The 21,943-nt window shown below is 41.7% G+C and overlaps 1 protein-coding gene across 2 annotated transcripts in view; it reads right to left on the reverse strand.

Moving 5' to 3' along the window:
* LOC126365809 (retinol-binding protein pinta-like) overlaps positions 1 to 21,943 on the reverse strand; it is a 166,149-nt gene that overhangs the window by 60,112 nt on the left and 84,094 nt on the right. For both annotated transcript variants that reach the window (XM_050008397.1, XM_050008396.1), the window contains exons 3-4: positions 14,203 to 14,362; positions 2,819 to 3,068 (exon numbers count right to left, since the gene is read on the reverse strand). In XM_050008397.1, the coding sequence (XP_049864354.1) occupies positions 2,819 to 3,068; positions 14,203 to 14,362 (410 nt within the window). The remainder of the gene's footprint in view (positions 1 to 2,818; positions 3,069 to 14,202; positions 14,363 to 21,943) is intronic.

The following is a 21,943-nucleotide window of genomic DNA, read 5'->3' on the forward strand; positions in this document are numbered from 1 at the left end:
CCCGGCATCATGGTGTGGGGAGCGATCTCCTACACTGGCCGTACACCTCTGGTGATCGTCGAGGGGAATAGTGCACAGTACATCCAAACCGTCATCGAACCCATCGTTCTACCATTCCTAGACCGGTAAGGGAACTTGCTGTTCCCACAGCACAATGCACGTCCGCATGTATCCCGTGCCACCCAACGTGCTCTAGAAGGTGTAAGTCAAGTACCCTGGCCAGCAAGATCTCCGGATCTGTCCCCCATTGAGCATGTTTGGGACTGGATTAAGCGTCGTCTCACGCGGTCTGCACGTCCAGCACGAACGCTGGTCCAACTGAGGCGCCAGGTGGAAATGGTATGGCAAGCCGTTCCACAGGACTACATCCAGCATTTCTACGATCGTCTCCAAGGGAGAATAGCAGCCTGCATTGCTGCGAAAGGTGGATATACACTGCACTAGTGCCGACATTGTGCATGCTCTGTTGCCTGTGTCTATGTGCCTGGGGTTCTGTCAGTGTGATCATGCGATGTATCTGACCCCAGGAATGTGTCAATAAAGTTTCCCCTTCCTGGGACAATGAATTCACGGCGTTCTTACTTCAATTTCCAGGAGTGTAGTAGTTGAACGCTAAACGGAGTACTGATTCTTAAAGGTGCTGAACCAAACAAAACATGTAATAGCCTTCTTCTTGTAGCATCCAGGTGACCTGTAAGTTTGTTTCCTGAATTTTTTAGTCATTGACCTTGGATGTAAGGAATCTGTAAACCATCTGAATGAAGATGTAAATCCCGAACACCTCATTTACATAACATCGTAGTAAAGTGCGAAATCAATCCGAATGATGTGAAACAAACAGAAGTCGGCGAAACTCCACTAGTAGACCTATCTCGGCCAGCCCTGAAAAACCGAAAACCGAACAGAGAAAAGTTGCTTACTACTTTTGAGTCCTGTCTGGACGATGTACTAGAAATCAGGTAGTTTATGAAGCGAACCCACAAAACATCACAAGATGACTGCATATAGAGTGCTGCAATCTAGTGTCTTTTCCTTTTTTACAAAGAATGATGAGATATGCAACGAAATAAATCCAAAAGTGATAGATTGATATGTAATTACGTTATATCTAAACACTAAGAAATGATTGTACAAGCTCGCATAGGCGCTCACAATCAGCACAAGCAGGTGGACCATCATGACCTCTTATATGTTATTTTAATTTTGAAAGGTTCATACAATTTCGCAAACTTGCCATCAGCAAGACAATTTACCCAAAGGGTCACAAGTGTATAAATTATGGCGTGTAATTCGACAGGTGCGGTTCTGCATCTAGACGAGTTTGAACCAAGACACTTCGACAAAAAGGAACCACATGTGGGCCCGAACTTTGGGATGTTAACTCGCAACAGAGAGCGTTATCCAGTTGTACGAGGTGCATTGAAGTTCTAAGGCTTCCGATTTTTTTTCTCCGGACTGGAAAGAGATAAAAACATGGGCATTGTTTTAAAATGAGGCCGCGTTCATTGTCAATACGTCCCAGAGATGGCAGCACCGTATGGCAGATTGAATGTGCCCGCCGGATTAACGACGAGCGCCGGTGTGGCGGCAAGCCTGGTTGTGGTTTTTAGGCGGTTTTCCACATCCCTCTAGGTGAATACCTGACTGGTCTGCACGTCCCGCCTCAGTTATACGACTCACAGAAATTTGAAACACATCCGCACTTTTCCATGATTTACACTAGACACAGACAGATGTGTTCCGGGGGGTACAGGTTGGCGGCAGGAAGGGCATCCGGCCACCTCTTCAAATTAACATGCCAAATCCACTTTAACCACGCCAACCCAGCGCAAAATGCGGGCCAAAGGCGCCAGCGATAGATAGAATCATGTTTCAAATTTAGTAACACGATTACCAATTTAGGTTCGTGTAGCACAGCTCCTTGTGTTGCGATCTTTTTTTAGAGTAATCGTGACGAAGCGATGCCAGTATAACCTCACCACTTTAACTAAGCTTCACTATAGCAAGTAAATTCAAATGGCACCACGCAACTCGTTATTCATTGTAGAATCGCCGCAACTGGTGGTGGTGGTTAGTGTTTAACGTCCCGTCGACAACGAGGTCATTAGAGACGGAGCGCAAGCTCGGGTTAGGGAAGGATTGGGAAGGAAATTGGCCGTGCCCTTTCAAAGGAACCATGCCGGCCACAACTGGTAGGACCTGCACCGGACACAAACAGGTTTCTCTGCTAACAACTACACCACTTACCTCCAACGCAAGCCTTAACAGAACAAAAACTAAAATAGAGAATACGTTGTCAAACAAGGAATACCTCATGACATGCAAACCGCAAACAATTCCCACTGGACGAAAACAACATGACGTCTCAGAGATATGAAACTGATTTAGTGACTATGCAAAGAGCTTCCTGCACTGTTTATGCCAATGAATCGAAAATAATTGTAGCAGCCTCGCGTAAATCACTGAAAATATATGTATCATTATCTACTGAAAAGAAGTGTAATGGAGAGAAATGAAAATGCAAAAAAAAGAAAAAAAGGCAACATTCTTACTTTCAGACGAAAAATTAATCATAATATTTGTACAGGCATCACAATTTACTATATCTGATGAAATTCATTAACTGATGTGTTGCACAATATTGTTCTATGTGATTGATATGACATGGAAGTGTAAACACTCTTCCTTTGCGTCATAGAACAACATAATGTAGAGAAGTAACCTTCAACACACAATAACTAATTTGTGAATTTTTTCAGCTGATTATGTAGCGAGGTCGTAGTACGTTATATGTTTACTGGAATAAGGGTCTACTTACCCTGGACAGCAGTTCACTGTTTCTGAGGCAGTTTATATCAGTCCGGAGCAAGTGTCCCATTGTCGCATTGGCCAGATCGATAACGTAGACGTCCCCAATGCTGTAGTCTTCTCCCATCATTATCTCGAGCTCCATTAGCACCATCTTCGCGTGGGTAGCAAAGACATAGCTGGAGGGGTCTGGGTCGAGCTGCGTGTTGATTAGTATCCGGTACCCCTCCTTGGTCAGCCGAGGCATCACCATCATCTTTCTGTCACCACACGTTTCTGTTAGAGCCATGCTCAGTATGAAAAATTGTTAAAAGTTTTTAAAAGTTTAACATTTAGAGACTAAGTGGACTACTTACACTACTTGCCATTAAAATTGCTACACCAAGATGAAATGCAGATGATAAACGGGTATTCATTGGGCAAATATATTATACTAGAAGTGATATGTGATTGCAATATCACGCAATTTGGGTGCATAGATCCTGAGAAATCAGTAGCCTGAACAACCACCTTTGGCCGTAATAACGGCCTTGATACGCCTGGGCATTGAGTCAAAAAAAGCTTGAATGACGTGTACAGGTACAGCGGCCCATGCAGCTTCAATACGATACCACAGTTCATCAAGATTAGTGATTGGCGTATTGTGACGAGCAAGTTGCTCGGCCACCAGACGTTTTCAATTGGTGACAGATCTGGAGAATGTGTTGGCCAGAGCAGCAGTCGAACATTTTCTGTATCCAGAAAGGCCCGTACAGGACCTGCAACATGCGGTCTTGCATTATCCTGCTGAAATGCAGAGTTTCGCAGGGATCGAATAAAGGGTACAGCCACGGGTCGTAACACATGTGAATTGTAACGTCCACTGTTCAAAGTGCCATTAATGCGATCAAGAGGTGGCCGATACATGTAACCAATGGCACCCTACACCATCACGCCGGGTGATACGCCAGTATGGCGATGACGAATACATGCTTCCAATGTGCGTTCACCGCGATGTCGCCAAACACGGATGCGACCATCATGATGCTGTAAACAGAAACTGCATTCATCCGAAAAAAATGACGTTTTGCCATTCGTGCACCCAGGTTCGTCGTTGAGTACACCATCGCAGGCGCTCCTGTCTGTGATGCAGCCTCAAGGGTAACGGCAGTCATGGTCTCCGAGCTGATAGACCATGCTGATGCAAACGTCGTCGAACTGTTCGTGCAGATGCTTGTTGTCTTGCAAACGTCTCCATCTGTTAACTCAGGAATCGAGACCTGGCTACACGATCCGTTACAGCCATGCGGATAAGAGGCCTGTCATCTCGACTGATAGTTATACGAGGCCGTTGGAATCCAGCACGGCGTTCCGTATTATTCTCCTAAACCCACCGATTCCGTATTCTGCTAACAGTCATTGGATCTCGACCAATGCGAGCAGCAAAATGTCGCGATACGATAAACCGAAATCGCGATAGGCTACAATCCGACCTTTATCAAAGCCGGAAACGTGATGATGCGCATTTCTCCTCCTTACGCGAGGCATCACAACAACGTTTCACCAGACAACGCCCGTCAACTGCTGTTTGTGTATGAGAAAACGGTTGGGAACTTTCCTCATGTCAACACGTTTTAGGTGTCGCCACTGGTGCCAACCTTATGTGAAAGCTCTGAAACGCCAAACATTTGCATATCACAGCATCTTCTTCCTGTCGGTTAAATTTCGCGTCTGTAGCACGTCATCTTCGTGGTGTAGCAATTTTAATGGCTAGTAGTGTAATTTCATACACCAGAGGGTAATTTAAAATTCCACCGACATCAAGGATCAGATGCTATAAATAGCTTTATCATTTGTGACACAGAAACATAGTCGGAACAGTAACAGCCTCCACAAACGAATTGCCCTTATATCTCTGTAAGACAGTGTGTGTGCCCTGTACTAAATCGTTTCTGTGTATGGAGCTGATGAAACGTTGGTGAAATCTTTCAACATCCCTGATCGCAAAAATATTTTTTATTTAAGACTTTCGGTTTTGACAGACTTTGCAGTTTCTTCATAAAAAAATATTTTTGCTATGAAACGTTTTCATTTTACGAGGGACCTCACACCTCGTTGTCATATGGATAAAAATGAGAACATTATAAAAGCTTTGACATAAATAAATTTTTTAAAAAGCGTAAAGCACCATGTGCAAATGACCATGTCCATGTATATAAATCACTCACAGACGCTTGTTGCATCACAAGAACACAGTACACAGTACCGCATCTGTTTACGTAACCTTGAAATTTTATAAACAGCGATAATCCACCTTAAACTGGGTATAAGATATCTAATATGCCGTTTAAAGTGGATTTTCAATGTTTAAAATAAGGTACCTTATATGCTGTTTAATGTGGCACAAGGTGCTTTACATTTTTTTTAAAAAATTCATTATGACAAACATTTTGTAATGTGCTGATTTTTAATCACATGACGACTTGGTGTGAACGTTTCATAGCAGAAAGATTTCTTAAGACCTGAATACGACAGAAAGGTATGTCAAAAACGATTGTCTTAAATAAAGAAATATTTGTGCGATCTTGGTGTTGAATGATTTTAGCAAGTAAAACGGATGGCCCCTTCGGCCTTCTGAAAATGAGAAAATACCGTAAAATTCGTGTATTGCTGTACGTCCGTTGCTCACGATCCGTTAACTTCTCTTTTTAAAACTGGTAACAACAAGTTAAAAAAATGTCATGGGAAAGTGCGTCTGATATGCCTAAGCCTTATGGTCACTATCACACAAGAAATTCCATAATAACTGTTTCACATAAGAACACGAAATAAATTGAGAAACATATTACTCGGATTATGTGGTGTATTTTAATTCATGCAATATATTGAGACTCATTAGTTCATTTACAAAGACTACTTGTTGAAAAAATCTTCGTTTATGTCTTTACTTAAAAACACTATGTTATTCCAGTACACCTATTCATGCACACCGTTTGGTACATGGATTTATTGTAAAGTGTGATTGGCATAATAAAGAAAATCATTTTTCAATATGTTTTCCAAAAGTTTCCAGACCCTGTAACATAGGTGTATGGAAAACTTTACACTATTTGAATAAAGTAATCGGAGAGACCTAAAATTTATAACCTGAAATTTAATAGGTTTCTCTTTGATAAAGTTCATTTTTCCTCGAGAAAGCCTTCCGGTATATTTTCTTGTGCTTATAGTGAGTCATTTCCTCGAAATAAATGTTGTGATTTTTTATGTAATAGTAAGTCGGGTACAAGGCTTCATCCAGCTATAGTGATTTCAGTGCCATACACCACTGCCAGGGAATGACAGACGAACATATTACATGTCAGATATTATCTTCACAGCCGTAATTTTTCCCGAGGGCATGCAGCTCTACTGTATGGATAAATGATAATAGCGTCCTCTTGGGTAAAATATTCCGAGGTAAAATAGTCCGCCATTCGGATCTCCGAGCAGGGACTACTCACGAGGACGTCGTCATCAGGAGAATGAAAACTGGCGTTCTATGGATCGGAGCGTGGAATGTCAGATCCCTTAATCGGGTAGGTAGATTAGAAAATTTAAAAAGGGAAATCGATAGAATAAATTTAGATATAGTGGGAATTAGCGAAGTTCGGTGGCAGGAGGAACAAGACTTCGGGTCAGGTGAATACAAAATACAAAATAAAATAGAGGTAATGCAGGAGTAGGTTTAATAATGAATAAAAAATAGGAGTTCGGGTAAGCTACTACAAACAACATAGTGAACGCATTATTGTGGCCAAGGTAGACACGAAGCCCATGATTATAACAGTAGTACAAGTCTATATGCCAACTAGCTCTGCAGATGACGAAGAAATTGAAGAAATGTATGATGAGAAATTGTTCAGATAGTGAAGGGAGGCGAAAATTTAATAGTCACCAGTGACTGGAATTTGACAGTAGGAAAAGGAAGAGAAGGAAACGTAGTAGGTGAATATGGATTGGGGGTAAAAAATTAAAGAGGAAGACGCCTGGTAGAATTCTGAACAGAGTACAACTTCATCGTAGCTAACACTTGGTTCTAGAATCATAAAAGGAGGTTGTCTACATGGAAGAATACTGGAGATACTGAAAGGTTTCAGATAGATTATATAATGGTAAAGCTGAGATTTAGGAACCAGGTATTAAATTGTAACACATTTCCAGGGGCAGATGTGGACTCTGACTACAATCTATTGGTTATGAGCTGTAGATTAAAACTGAAAAAACTGCAAAAAGGTGGGAATTTGAGGAGATGGGAACTGGGTATACTGACTAAACCAGAGGTTGTAAGGAGTTTCGGGAAGAGCATAACGGAACAATTGACAAGAATGGGGAAAGAAATACAGTAGAAGTGGAGTGGAAAGTTTTGAGGGATGAAATGATGAAGGCAGCAGGGATCAAGTAGGTAAAAAAAACGAGGTCTAGTAGAAATCCTTGGGTGACAGAAGAAATACTGATTTAATTGATGAAAGGAGAAAATATAAAGATGCAGTAAATGAAGCAGGCAAAAAGGAATACAAACATCTCAAAAATGAAATCGACGAGAAGGGCGAAATGGCTAAGCATTAATGGCTAGAGGACAAATGTAAGGATGTAGAGGCTTACCTCACTAGAGGTAAGATAGATACTGCCTACAGGTAAATTAAAGAGACTTTACCACTAGTATGAATATCATGGGATCTGATGGGAACCCACTTCTAAGCAAAGAAGGGAAAGCAGAAAGGTGGAAGGAGTATATAGAGGGACTGTAAACAGTATTGAACAGAACTGAGGTGAAGAGGAGTTTGTGGCACAACTTGACAAGAAGAATGGACCGGTTGGTAGGACATGTTCTGAGGCATCAAGGGATCACAAATTTAGCATCGGAGGGCAGCGCGGAGGGTAAGAATCGTAGAGGGAGACCTAGAGATGAATACACGAAGCAGATTCAGAAGGATGCAGGTGGCAGTAGAATTTGAAAGCGATTTTTCCAGTCAACATTGGCAAAAACTTTCTCCAAGTCTACAAATGCTAGAAACGTACGTTTGCCTTTTCTTAATCTAGCTTTTCCATCACTTCTGCGGAATCCAAAGTGATCTTTGCCGAGGTCGGTTTCTACCAGATTTTCCATTCGTCTGTAAAGAATTCGCGTTAGTATTTTGCAGCTATGACTTATTAAACTGATTGTTTGGTAATTTTCATATCTGTCAACACCAGCTTTCCTTGGGATTGGAATAATTATATTCTTCTTGAAGTCTGAGGGTATTTCGTCTGTCTCATACATCTTGCTCACCGCATGGTAGAGTTCTGTCAGGATTGGCTCTCCCAAGGCCATCAGTAGATCCAATGGAATGTTGTCTACTCCCGGGGCCTTGTTTCGACTCAGATCTTTCAGTGCTCTGTCAAACTGTTCACGCAGTATGGTATCTCCCATTTCATCTTCATCTACACCCTCTTCCATTTCCAGAATATTGTCCTCAAGTACATCGCCCTTGTATAGATCCTCTATATACTCCTTCCACCTTTCTGCTTTCCCTTCTTTGCTTAGAACTGGGTTTCCATCTGAGCTCTTGATATTCATACAGGTGGCTCTCTTTTCTCCAAAGGTCTCTTTAAATTTCCTGTAGGCAGTATCTATCTTACCCCTAGTGAGATAAAGCTCTACATCCTTACATTTGTCCTCTTTCCATGAATGTTTAGCCATTTTGTACTTCCTGTCGGTCTCATTTTTGAGACTTTTGTATTCCCCTTTGCCTGCTTTATTTACTGGGTTTTTATATTTTCTCCTTTCATTAATTAAATTCAATATTTCTTCTGTGACCCAAGGATTTCTACCAGTCCTCGTCTTTTTACCTACTTGATCCTCTGCTGTCTTCACCCCTTCATCCCTCAGAGCTACCCATTCTTCTTCTACTGTATTGCTTTCCCCCATTCCTGTCAATTGTTCCTTTATGCTCTCCCTGAAACTCTGTACAACCTCTGGTTCTTTTAGTTTATCCAGGTCCCATATCCTTAAATTCTCACCTTTTTGCAGTTCCTTCAATTTTAATCTACAGTTCATAACCAATAGATTGTGGTCAGAGTCCACATCTGCCCCTGGAAATGTCTTACAATTTAAAACCTGGTTCCTAAATCTCTGTCTTACCATTATATAATATATCTGATATCTTATAGTATGTCCAGGATTCTTCCATGTATACAACCTTATTTTATGATTCTTGAACCAAGTGTTAATTATGATTAAGTTATGCTCTGTGCAAAATTCTAACAGGCGGTTTGCTCTTTCATTTCTCTCCCCCAATCCATATTCACCCACTATGTTTCCTTCTTTCCCTTTTCCTACTCTCACATTCCAGTCACCGATGACTATTAAATTTTCGTCTGCCTTCACTACCTGAATAATTTCTTTTTGAAGGTATTTTCTCGGTTTTTCTGCTGCTGAAGCTCTTTTTCTCACTTCGATATACGCATCTTTGGGGTACGTCAGACCTTAGATGCTTATGCTCTCTTTTCCTCCCACTAGTTCTTCATTCTATTGATCTCTTCTTTCTTTCCTCCTCTGATATCTGAATCGGTTACCTGGTGTTGATCTTTACTTGGAAACTCTTAGTTTTGTCTTTGGTCACGGCCTTGGCTGTACCATTCTTTAACATGACTTCGATACTCTGGTGTTCTCTCAAATCCTTTTCCACATCCTTAAACCAATTAGGCTTAGTCTTTTTTTGTAAAAGAAGTCAAAGATTTGTTTAGTTAGTCTGTCCATGTTTATTCGGAGTATGTGTTCTTAGAAATCGATTCTTCTTTACCTCATGGTTTCTCAGAGTATCTCCGACTTTGCGTAGAGGGCTTCGTTTCTGTAGAAACTTGTTTGTTATATTGGAATTTGGGACCCATTATCTTTCTCAAAATTTTCCTCTCCTTGATTTCCAATTTCTCCATTTTTCCTTACCTCCCCATGACTACTGCCTCTGCTGCATGAGTGCTCCCGGCTTAATTACTGTGTTATAATGCCTTATTTTGGTGTTCCAAGAGAGGGCTTTCTTATTGTATGTGTTTTCGGTTTTCTGGAAAGCTAGTTCCATTTTGCTCCTTCTTGCTTCCATTGCTTTCCCTTCAAGGTTGTTCCATTCAGTCCATTCCCCTAGGTACCTGATACTGCTAATCACCTCCATTTTTTGAGCTCCTACATTAATTCCCTTAGGAGTACCTAGTATATTCGTCATGATCATCATCTTTTCGTAAGAAATCTTAAGTCTTATCTTCCTTGCCTGCTGTTGTAACTCGGCGATTTGTTCTTTAGCTTCCTTCCATATTTCCGCGAGTAGCGCAATGTCGTCAGCAAATACCAAACACTTAATTGTGATTCCTCTGTTTTTTGTTCCAAGTCTTATTCCCCTGTTGTTCTTGCATTTCATTCCCTCACAACCTTTTTGAGTCCACCGTTATACAGCAGTGGTGAGTACCCCTTGTCGGACACCTGTTCTGATTTCAGAAGGTTCCGATAGTTCACCCATTAACCTGACTTTAGAGGACGTATTCGTGAGCGTCTCCTTGATGATGTTTAGAGTTTTTCCATCCAAGCTAAAGTCCTCCAAAAAATTTAACAACGACTCTTTGTCTATGGAATCGTAAGCATTTTGGAAGTCTACAATCGTCTCTATATACGGTTTCGCCCTCTGCTTCTGATATGCTAAAATGCTTCTGAGGCTTAAGATCTGTTCAGGGCAGGATCTTCCTTTCCTAAAACCTGCTTAATACACCCAAATATGGCAATCGAACTGGGATTCTGCTGTTTTTAGTAAAGCTCTGGACAATATCTTGTAGGTCACATCCACCAGGGAAATTCCTCTATAGTTAGTGGAAACAGACTTAGGACCTTTTCTGTGAATAGGGTGTATCATGGCCATTTCCCATTCCTCTGGAATGATTCCTTTCTTCCATATCTCCTCAAAAGATTTTGGAGTAAGACAATTGCATTTTTGCCAGCATACTTCCATAAATCGGCTGTTATCTGGTTTTCCCCTGATGCCTTGAAATTTTCCATGTGATTTAGTACTGCCTGGATCTCACTTACAGATGGGGGTTTAGAGTCTGGGTTGGGGGATGATTTCGGTCCACAATCGAACGCCACCATTTGGTGTGGTTCCTCGCAGCTTAGAAGTTCCTTGAAGTATTCTGCTGGCATCTTACAGTTGCCCCATATTACTATACGCCATGTTCCCTTTTTTGTCCTGAAGTTGGAGAGTTGGCGGGTCATATTTGTTTAGCTTCTCCCTGAAAATCTGATAATAGTTCCTCATGTTGTTCTTAGCAGAGCCGTTATTTATGTTCCTGAGCAGTTGGTCTTCTTGCGCCTTCTTAACTTTCTTCATCTCCTAGGACATCATCTTCCTAGTTTCCACAAGTTTCTGCCAGGCGCTCTCGTCCTTTCTGGTTTGTCAGATGTGCCACACCTTCTTCCTCATATCAAGTAGTCTATCACACTGATCGTTCCACCACCTGCGCTTCTTCATCCTGGTAAGAGGACCAAGCCGCTCTGCTTTGGTTATAAGACTCTTCTCTATCTGCTTCCGGTCCTGGTCTTCTAGGTCACTGGTTAACTTACCGCATTCCTCCTCCTTCTCTTTTATTTTCTCTGTATTATATTTCCTTCCTGCAAGGTTTTTCCTATGGAAGTTACACTTGGGGATGACCTTCAGTTTCACTTTAGGTAGGCAGTGGTCTGAGTCGATGTTGCCCCCACTGAGAACACTAACATTTTGGATTTCCTTATGAAATTTCCGCTTTATCGCAACACGATCTAACTGGTATTCTCCCAGGAGAGGGTTAGGTGAAACCCACGTCTTCTGCTTTCTTGGTAATTTCTTAAAGCTAACTGACTTCAGTACCAAATTGTGCGCCTGGCATAATTCGATGAGCCTGATACCACTTTGATTCGTCCTGTTACGTACCGGGTATCGCCCCAATATATTCCTGAATCTTTTCTCTCTCCCCACTTGGGCGTTAATATCCCCTACAAGGCTGACGTTATGTTTTTCGGGTATATTTTGGATCGTGTCATCTAGTTTGTCCTGGAATAGTTCTGTCTTTTTCTTATTCTCTTGCTGTCAAGGTTAATAGGGTCGTGAACATTTGCAGCGGTATGTATTTCGTTGGTCGAGTTAAACGTGCGTGTGGATAGTCTTTCAGAGGAAGACTCAAAGCTTAAACTCTTATTTGACTTGTTTATATTTTTTTGTCTTTTTTTATTAAATTATTAATATCGTTATCGGCCAACAGCTCCTATGGCTTCACTTTGTGTATATTTTAAATACTTGACGAACTTTCCAAAATATATATCATTCTACAGCGTTCAGAGCTAGTACCTCCAAAAGTTGTTACCGTCTTTCCTCTATTCGTAGAAACGTCTTTAAAGTTCATAACGAATTATACAGTCAATTTATTAAATCCCATGCTCTTCCGGTGACTCAGGTGACACAAAAATAAATGAATAAATAAGTAAAAAATACTCTCGATTTCTGAAGTGAGTTCTTACGTTCTTTTTGACTTAATCTACATTTTGCCTTCCTTTCATTACTGTTTGCTTTTGGTTGATTTTCAGTTTTACACAGCCTTTTCAGGAGCTCTCCAAGGAAATTTCAGCAACGGTACTGTCAGATAAGAAAAACTGTTGCTCTTCGTCAGAACCTAAAGACGTCTCATGCAAATAACTCATAAACGACCTATTAAAAACAAGATGTTCCTTAACAAAAAAAAATCTCAGAGAAACCCTGTACGACTTAATTGTGGGTACTGTTCTTAGCCTAAAGGGCCATGTCGGCAGTGTATGTTAAACAGTTGTTGCTATGCTTTTACTTTAAAGATCATTTTGAATACATTATTTAGTATGACAAAATTAATTGAAAAGCACACCAAAATCCAGAAACCTTCATAACTAGCCGGTATATATTATGCTCGGCGTAAACAATGGAAAATTATGCAAGAGAATGGAGGCCATCTAAATGCTATTAAAAGCCTACAGCATAAAATAACTGGAGATAAATGGACAAAAAAGGTAAACAATTGCCTGTAACTCAACTGTTAGACAAGGATATCCAGTATTATCCTATACAGGTGACCAAGTAGTTATAACTGAATCAGAAGGTGATTTACGAAAGTTAGTCCACTTACTGCGTTTAGTAACAAAAGTACATTATTTTAAAAAGTCAGTAAATGTAACTAAGATGCAACCATTCAGCACGAAGCAATTCAGAGGAAAGAAAGTCTCAATAGGCTACCAAGTCGTGGAACAAGCCAGCTTCTTAAATATCTTGGTTACAGTGTAGCTTTTGAGCACTCCATTGACCTTCATGGGGCACAGTTAAACGAAAAAAATGGCAAAGGCAGTGTTGACGTAATGATAAAGTCTTATAGAACAACGGCAGGCCATATAGTCCTTTATGGAGCATAATGTTAAATCCAGAAAAAAAGTAAAGAATCAAGGCAGCAGAAGTAAGGTTTCTACACTGTCAGCTTTAAAATACACAGGAATATACTGGGAGGAACAGAACCATGTCAGATAAACTGAGTTATGGTTAAAGATAAATCGTTAGAAGATATGCAGTGCTAAAATATAATTACTACATCATATAGTAACGCAGTAGAGGGAGACGACAGAAAATATGTAAAATCGATTTAGATATCGTGGAAGATGGAACAGTCTTAACGATATTGATCGCTAATGATAAAGAAGACACAGGGTGATTATGATTTATGTACAGCTACTCATGGAAGTCCAGTGTGAGCAGAAATCATCGTATGACAGCGAAACATGGTAGATGGGCCTATGCTAATGTGTACTGTAAAAAAAGGTTGGTTCAGATTTTGGCCACCAAGTGCAAACCTGTCGCTGTGCAGCCTCTCTTCGATGTCTCTGGTGCTCATATTGAGCAAAGTGTGTAAGAAGCGGTTCTAAGAAAATCAACGTTATTCCCTTCTCATTTGTTTCCTTTTTCTGCCCACCTGACGTTCCTAAATAACTACATATGGAAATATTTCTACACGTCCTTCTTTCAGCCACAGTGGCAGATTTTCATCCGGGGGCAAAACTGCAACTAATTTCTTCTGGCGTAAATCTATTCCGAATTAACGCATTAGAATATCTACTAAGTTTCGCTACCGTAAGATTTTGAGCCCGCACTGGACCTCCGTCAGTAACTACACACGTGGTATATGCGAGCCAGTTTCGCTGAACATTTTTTTATTATTAGTCACACTCACAAGTGGGACAGGCAAACATCTTAATTGGCTTTCGTGCGTGGTTCAGCCAAGCAAAAACCAATATTTACTCTGCACGCTGTAGCTGACTCAACATACGGGTACTTTTGTGGATGCATTTAATGAGAAAAGAGGTTTACTCACATATTGTTCTTAGTTTGCTCTACGTCAGGGCCCAAGGGATCCCTCTTCATCGACAGATCCGGCATTCGGTGTTTCAGAGAGAAGTAAGCGTCCAGGCCGATTTTTGTGCGTTCCATGCTGCACTTGCAGTTGATATACATTCTTTCGATCCGGGCATCATCTGAAAGATATAATTGTGTTCATGAAATATCATTTAAGAAAGTATATAAAGAATATAAAGAAGCAGTCCGATGAGTCCCCTACATCTAATCATCTTTGTACCACATTCATAGCTCAATACATAAAAACCGAAAGACCATTGTGATTCAAGCATGAGTTTCTCTGCCTCAGATCGTATACATAATCCATTCAGTACATACTTGGTTTCTGTTAGTCGGTCATATTAAGCAATAAAATGGGTTTGTTACAAATGAATACTCCCGATTACCTAACCCATTGTTCTCCAACCGAAGCTTCTGCTCTGTCTCTAATAAATTGGCCGTACCCACGTGGCGTTAAATCTCCACACTTCGTCGCCTACGTGTTTGAGAATATTTGAACATTTTAAAAAGTGTCGTAATAATATCATCCGAGAACTTGATAGGATTTCGGCAGAAGTATTAAGGGGGTTTAACATAACACATTAGCAGCAACTGACAATGTACGTGCCTCATTCTTCATATATGTTGAACAATTCGCAAACCTACTCCAAAATATCCAGAAAATAGTGTTGCAGAATAGATGAACCCAGTCTAACTTATTTTTACTCATCTACGAAAACCAATGAACGATGATGAAGAACAGATTCCCTTCAAAGGATGTGATCTCTATCGCCTTAGATTCACAGATTAATAAGTCTAGTTTATGTTGAATGGTGAAGAGGTGTAGGAAGGATTAGTAAACAGTAAAGTACGCAACTAACACTGAAACTGAAGCACCACGAAGTAGATTTGAAAGACGTATACTGAAAGGACAAGAACGACATTTATCAACCGTCTGTAGACACGGTAAGCTTTCAGATACATACAGCGGTCACAATTTATGTAGCATATTGTTTTAATGTCAATACCGATCACAAGAGCAAATAAAAGTGATTTTGCTCTGTCAGATACAATGTTTTTTGAGTCATCAGTCTTCTGACTGCCTTTATGCAGTCGACCACAAATTCTTCCCGTATGCCAATCTCATCATAGCAGAGTAGCACTTGCAACCTAGGTTCTCAATTATTCGCTGGATGTAGTCCATCCGTCTTTCTCTACAGTTTCCACACTCCACGGCTCGCTGTAGTACCATGGAAATTATACCCTGATGTCTTCATAGGTCTATCGCCCTTTACCTTCTTCTTTTCAGTGTTTTCCATATATTTCTTTCCCCTCGGAGGCTGCCTAGAACCTCCCCATTCTTCTCTATATTAGTCCACCTAATTTTCAACATTCGTCTGTAGCGTCACATGTCAAATGCTACGATCCTCTTCTGGTACGGTTTTCCCAAAGTCCATGTTTCACAACCCTTCAGTGCTGTGCTCCAAAACTACATTATTACAAATTTCTTCCTCAAATTGAGGCCTATGTTTTATACTAGTAGATTTCTCTTGGCTAGGAATGTCCTTTCCACCAGCGGTAGTCTGCTTTTGATTTCCTCCTTGCTCCTTCCGTCATGGATTATTTTGCTTCCTCGGTAGCAGAATTCCTTAACGTCATTTACTTCGTGACCATAAAACCTGTTGGTAAGTTTCTCGCTGTTCTCATTTTTACTACATCTCCTTACTTTTGTATTTCTTCAGTTTATTATAAATCCATATTCTATACTCATTCTGCTGCTTATTCCTCCCAGCAGATCAAATAATTATTTTTCATTTTCCCTGAGGATAGCAATATCGTCAGCGAATCATACCATTGATGTTGTTTCGCCTTGAATTTTAATTCCACCTTTGAATCTTTATTAATTTCCGTCATTTCTTCTTCCACGTATAGATTGAAAAGCATGGGCGAAGACCGCAACCCTCCATTACAAAGATTTTAATATGGGCACTTCGTCCTTGGTCTTCCACGCTTACCAATCCATCTTGGCTCCTCTACATATTGTATATTACCCCTCTCTCCTATAGATTACTTCTATTTTCCACAGTATTTCTAACATATTGCACCACCTGACATTGTCGAACGCTTTTTTTAGGTTGACAAATCCTATGAACGAGTCTTGATTTTTCTTTAATCTTGTTTCCATTATCAACAGCATCTCTGGTGTCTTTATATTTCCTAAAGCCAAACTGATCGCCATCGATCATATCAACAGTTTACTTTTGCATTCCTCTGTCTATTACTCTTATTAGCAACATGGGTACATGAGCTGCTTTTCTGATTGTGCTACAAATTTCGCACTTATCTCTTTCAGTCTTCGAAATTGTGTGGATGACACTTTTCTGTTAGCAGATGGTTTTTCGCCAGACTCCTATGTTGTATACATCAGCTAGAATCACCGTTTTGTTCTCAATTCAACCAATTAATTTAGAAATTCCGATGGAATGTTATCTGTTCCTTCTGTCTTATTTGATTTCAACTCTCTCAGAGCTCTTTTAGATTTTTATTCTAATACTATATCCGCTATTACACCCCTATTGACTCCTGTTTCCTCTTCTACCACGCCATCGGATAAGTTCTTCCCCTCGTAGAAGCACTCAATGCAGCCTTCCCGCCTATCCGCTCTCGCATTAGCACTTAACCGTGGAATTGGAGTTTCATTTACTGCAGTCACAAGAAAACAAAAAGAATAAGATAAATACATTTACACTTCATAAGCACCGCAAAAGCGAGGAAGGTATGCTATCTGGGCATGGGCTCGGTTCTGTGTCTGAGATGGGGATGTAGACAGCAGCAGAGGCGGGTTCTGTGAAGATACAACAATTCTTTATTATAAATAGTCTCAACGGGTTTGCCACTGGGTGACGTTGTGCAAATCCACAGTATTTCTTCGGAGCTACTGTCCGACACCTTTCTGGTGGCTACCAGAAAGGTTGAACCATCTGAAGATGGCAGACAGTTGCTCCGAGGGCCGAGAGGTTCTAGGCGCTTCAGTCTGGAACCATGCGATCGCTACGGTCGCAGCTTCGAATCCTGCCTCGGACATGGATGTGTGTGACGTCCTTAGGTTAGTTTGGTTTAAGTAGTTCTAAGTTCTAGGGGACTGATGACCTCAGCAGTTAAGTCCCATTGTGCTCAGAGTCAATTTTGCTCCAAGGCAATATTGTGGAACTTGCATAAGGTCATTCGGCGGCAAACCTATGATGACTATTTACAACGTATCCTCCAGGAAAGCTTGAAGAGTCACAACTCTTATCACTTCGTCATTTTATCTGTTTCCTGTCTATAATTTAATGCTTTAAAATTCGTGGAGGTATGTTCCGTGGATGCAACTAATTGAAGGCAGTTTGTTTATTACCTTACGCGTTTCTCTTCTTTTATTTGTGAAGCATCCTCAGGGGCCGGTAAAATATGTTTCTTTTTATACATATAATAAAAATTATTGTGCGATAGTTATATATCTTCATCTCTTACATTTTGTTGTGTTTTGCTCTCCTTTTTTAGGTTAGAATCAACTTTTTTATCACAAATTTCGTGATGTGAAATTATCGTTCGGTGTTACGATTTACAGTGCTGTTAACTCATTCTTGTGGTCCTGCTCCAGTTGGTCGGTTTCGGATGTTATTTCGCCCACATTTGACTCAACACAACGCATATATTACCTGCACTTTTCATTTTGTGAACGAATGTGTATTTTTGGTGTGTGCTGTGGCCTACTGTCGTTGTGTGTTTATCTTTCGTCTTTTGTTTGTGTGTGTTGTCTAATTATTTTACTAAAAGAGAAAAGAAAAATTAAACTACACACACAACACAAACAATATTAGGCAGATAAACACACAACGTCAGTTGGTAACAGTACACATCGAGATCACACAAAATTTGATCACAAAAAGGAAAGTGCGATTTGTTGAATCAAATGTGGATGAAAGAACGCCGGAAATCGGCCAACTGGAGCATGGAAACTAACGAATGCGTCTCCAGGACCACGCCACACCACTTCGAAAGTTGATTCTATCTTAGAAAACAAAAGTAAAACACGACAAAACGTAACTGAGCCGTAGTTGTGTCCGGCTCTTCCAAAAGCGCGCCAGGCGGAGTGCTTTCGCTTCGCGTCTAGTGTTTGTGGTGGCGCTTTCGGTTTGGCGTGCTGTTTCGATCACTACCGCCCTCTGGCGGGAGAAGGAGCAAGTGTAAGGTCGCGTGACGATCGAGGAGTGCGTACAAGGCGGTGACCGAGAGAGGTGATGGCGCGAGTGGGGCCCTGTTTTTGGGGGTCGTCAACTGATCGCCACGTGCTTTGTCCGACCTCTTGGGTGTCAGGGACTAAGTCTGCCTTACCCGCATGTACGTGGCTTATGAAGCTTAGAAGCTGTGGTGTAGGACATAAGCGCGTGGGATAGTATGTTTTCTTATGGGACATTGGAACCACTGGCAGCGGTTGGGACTGACGAGCATTTAGAAGTACCTAGAGCTGTGGTGGAGAAGTTGAGTGTCGTTTTTATGTAAAAAAAAAATAGAAAGAAACTTCCACATGGGTAAAATTATTAATAACAAAGATTCCAAGACTTACCAAGCGGGAAAGCGCCGGTAGATAGGCCTAATAAATAAAACACACAAACACAGAACTTCTAGCTTTGCAACCGACGGTTGCTTTCGTCTTTCCCTCTCCTTCCCTCTTTCCTGAACAAGCAACCGTCGGTTGCGAAAGGTAGAAATTCTGTGTTTGTGTGGTTTTTCAAGTTCTAGTGAGGTGTATGAGCTTCTTCATCAGTAGTTTTGTTGGGGTCTTCCCTCCACAGTTTTCGTTTGCCTGTCCGTGAGAATGTGGTAATTGCTTCTTGGTCGGGCCGTTTCATTTAAACCTTGATTGGGTGATTTAGGGTCGCTGTCGTGTGTCTCTGTGGTTCGGAGTCTCTGCTGGCACTATCCTTACTATATCTTCTCGTTTTGGGTAACTACTGTGATTTGGGCCCCTTTACACGTGTCACTCCTTCACGTAGCTAAGGATTTTTTTTTGAAACTGCCTTTAATGTGAAGGTTTGTGTCCTGGCTTTTTCACATTTGTCTTGTAACAACTGACAGGTGTAATAGAAGTTGTTTAACTGGCGAGAGACAACTGTTTTAGCTTGAGTACAAACTAGCTACTTAAAGCTTTATTTTAAGGAATTGGTGTCTTATAGATACCACAATTTAAAATCCTACTATTTGGAAATTGTTAACGTCATACCTAGCAATATTCTTTACATAGAGAAAATTTGCCAGCTATTTAAAAGAGTTTTTTATTTGAAAGTTGTTAATGTCATACTTGGCAATATCCTTTTCATAAAGAAAATTTGTCAGCTACTCGAAATGGGTTTTCTGTAGGCCAGACCTAAAAATTTATTATTGAGAAAGCCTTTTAAAGTTAAAAAGATGACCTTAGCAGTGAGTGTTATTTCACCAACACCTCCTGGCCCCTACCTCCACTATAACGTTTTTGGAATAATATGTGTACTGGAGTTGTTGCTTGTGAACCGCCCTAAATGATGGTTCAGTAACATACCAACATATTGTAACTGCCACATAATACGTTTGTTATATGTATATAAGGAAAAATGTATTACAGGCCACTGAAGATACTTCACAACTAAAAGAAGCGAAACGCAAATGGCAATAAACGAACTGCTTTCAATTATTTGCATAGACGTAACATACTTCTACGAATCTTTATTAGTTCTTGACAGTTCAGACATTCTACTGGTTCCCCTCCGCAGTAATATATCAGCGTTGTAGCTGCAGGTGTATGTATCTCAGGGAGCGTGCACGCCCTGTCCGTTACACAGAGCTGCGCTGGTGGCTCCGGTATGCGACGAGATCTGAGACGGCAGGGTGGATCCGCTCTGCGGTCGTGGGCGGCCACCACGTTATCTCTAATGCGGAAGATAGCGTCTTTCAGTGGCATCTCGATGGCGCTGCGGGTAGCCGGAGTCTGGATCGACGGTGAGGAGCTGGGGCGGCAGGATGGCGGGGTTTTGCCTGCTCAGCCCGGGCAAACGGGCAGAGGTCCCTCCTTCGCGGTCCGGTGGCGACAGAATTCATAGCGACGATTCCCCAGCTAACACGCAGTAAGTCCCGTGCATGGGCTTACCGTGCCGAAGGTGGATTATTCCACTCGGCCGGCGCTTAAATGCTGGTTCTCGGCGCTGAATTCACGGATGGGCTGCGTTCGTGTGCCACTGGGAACCATCTGGAACGCGGCAAAAACCGGGGTTTGGCAATGTCGTCGACAACAAGGAAGTGAGTCGAGCCGGAATGTCTTCTCGATGGCTGGCACATGGGTGTGGTACTGACACCTGGGACGGCGTCAACGGAAGTCCTGCAGCTGCCGAGGGGTGCTTGTCAAACAGGGACGACGGCATGGACTGGTACGGGTCTCATCCAGAAAGAGCGTTGTGTCCCACTGCTGCCTAATCCACAAACAGTCGTTTCTGGAGGCCTCATTTCGGCGCTCGTGCTGCAACGACACGGAAGCTCATCACGCAGTTCGATGACCAGCACCTGCTATCTGATCGTAGCCTCGTTGCATTTCTGGGCTTCAACTTCTGCTCCAACTTCTCCTATAGTTTTGTCCCGTTGCAGAACGAAAGAAGAAAAACGTCTCGCAAAAAAAAAAAAAAAGTTCCGCTTCAAACACTACAGTTGCATGACACTTTACTTATCAACCAACCGGCCCTAGTAAATGGAGGCACGTTCCTTATCAAATTGTCAAAATAACAATATGGGATATTACCCCATTCCTCCAAAGCGGCCTCCGTAATGCCCTTTAACGTCTCTGGTGGGGCAATAGTGGGACAAGATGATTGCAGGTCGCTACCATTAGCACGGCCCAGTGCGGAATAAAAGAAATGAAATGTCGTGTGGCTCCGGCCACCCGTCGAGTAGATCGGTCGCCTGATGCAAGTGTTTTTAGTTGACGCCACTTCGGCGACTTGCGTGTCGAGGGGATGAGATGATGATGACGACAACACAATACCCAGTCACTAAGCGGAGAAAAACTCCGAGTCAGCCGGTAATCGAACCCGGGCTGTCTTGCATGGTATTCCGACGTACTTACCGCTCAGTTATCGACACGGACGTCCAATGCGGGAAACATGGAGGCCATCCGTCCGACTGACTATTTTCCACTAGGAACGCTTTAATAGATTGTGCTGATGGTGGCGTGCATTATCGTCCATCAGCATGAATCCCGCTCCAATAAATTTACTAAATGAAGCCACAATGCCTGCAGGGTGTAGTCCCAATAAGACACACCAGTCGTCTTCTCATGTATTGCTACAAGGGGTTTCCCACAGCCATACATGATTCGAGGCCAAAACATGCCCGAACGGCCTCTATAATGTGGGAGGTTTACGATACAGTAAGGGTGTAAACCATTTCTCGGCGTCCCCTGACATGAATATCAGTATGGTCACGGTGGACTGGTATGGGTGTTATCAGGAAAGAGCGTTGTGTACCACTGCTGCCTAGTCTACAAAGAGTCGTTTCGTTCCCGTGCGGCACGAGGTCCCTTTCGAGTCCGATTTACAGGAGGAGCATCGAGAGGTATTCTGGGAAGTAATCACAGCTCATGGATACGATTTCCTCTCATTTTTGTTAACACCTTTTCTTCTGTACCGTGTTTCTAACCGCCATCGTAGACGTGT

This window comes from Schistocerca gregaria, chromosome 4 (genome assembly GCF_023897955.1).
Source record: "Schistocerca gregaria isolate iqSchGreg1 chromosome 4, iqSchGreg1.2, whole genome shotgun sequence".
NCBI classification, from domain to species: domain Eukaryota; kingdom Metazoa; phylum Arthropoda; class Insecta; order Orthoptera; family Acrididae; genus Schistocerca; species Schistocerca gregaria.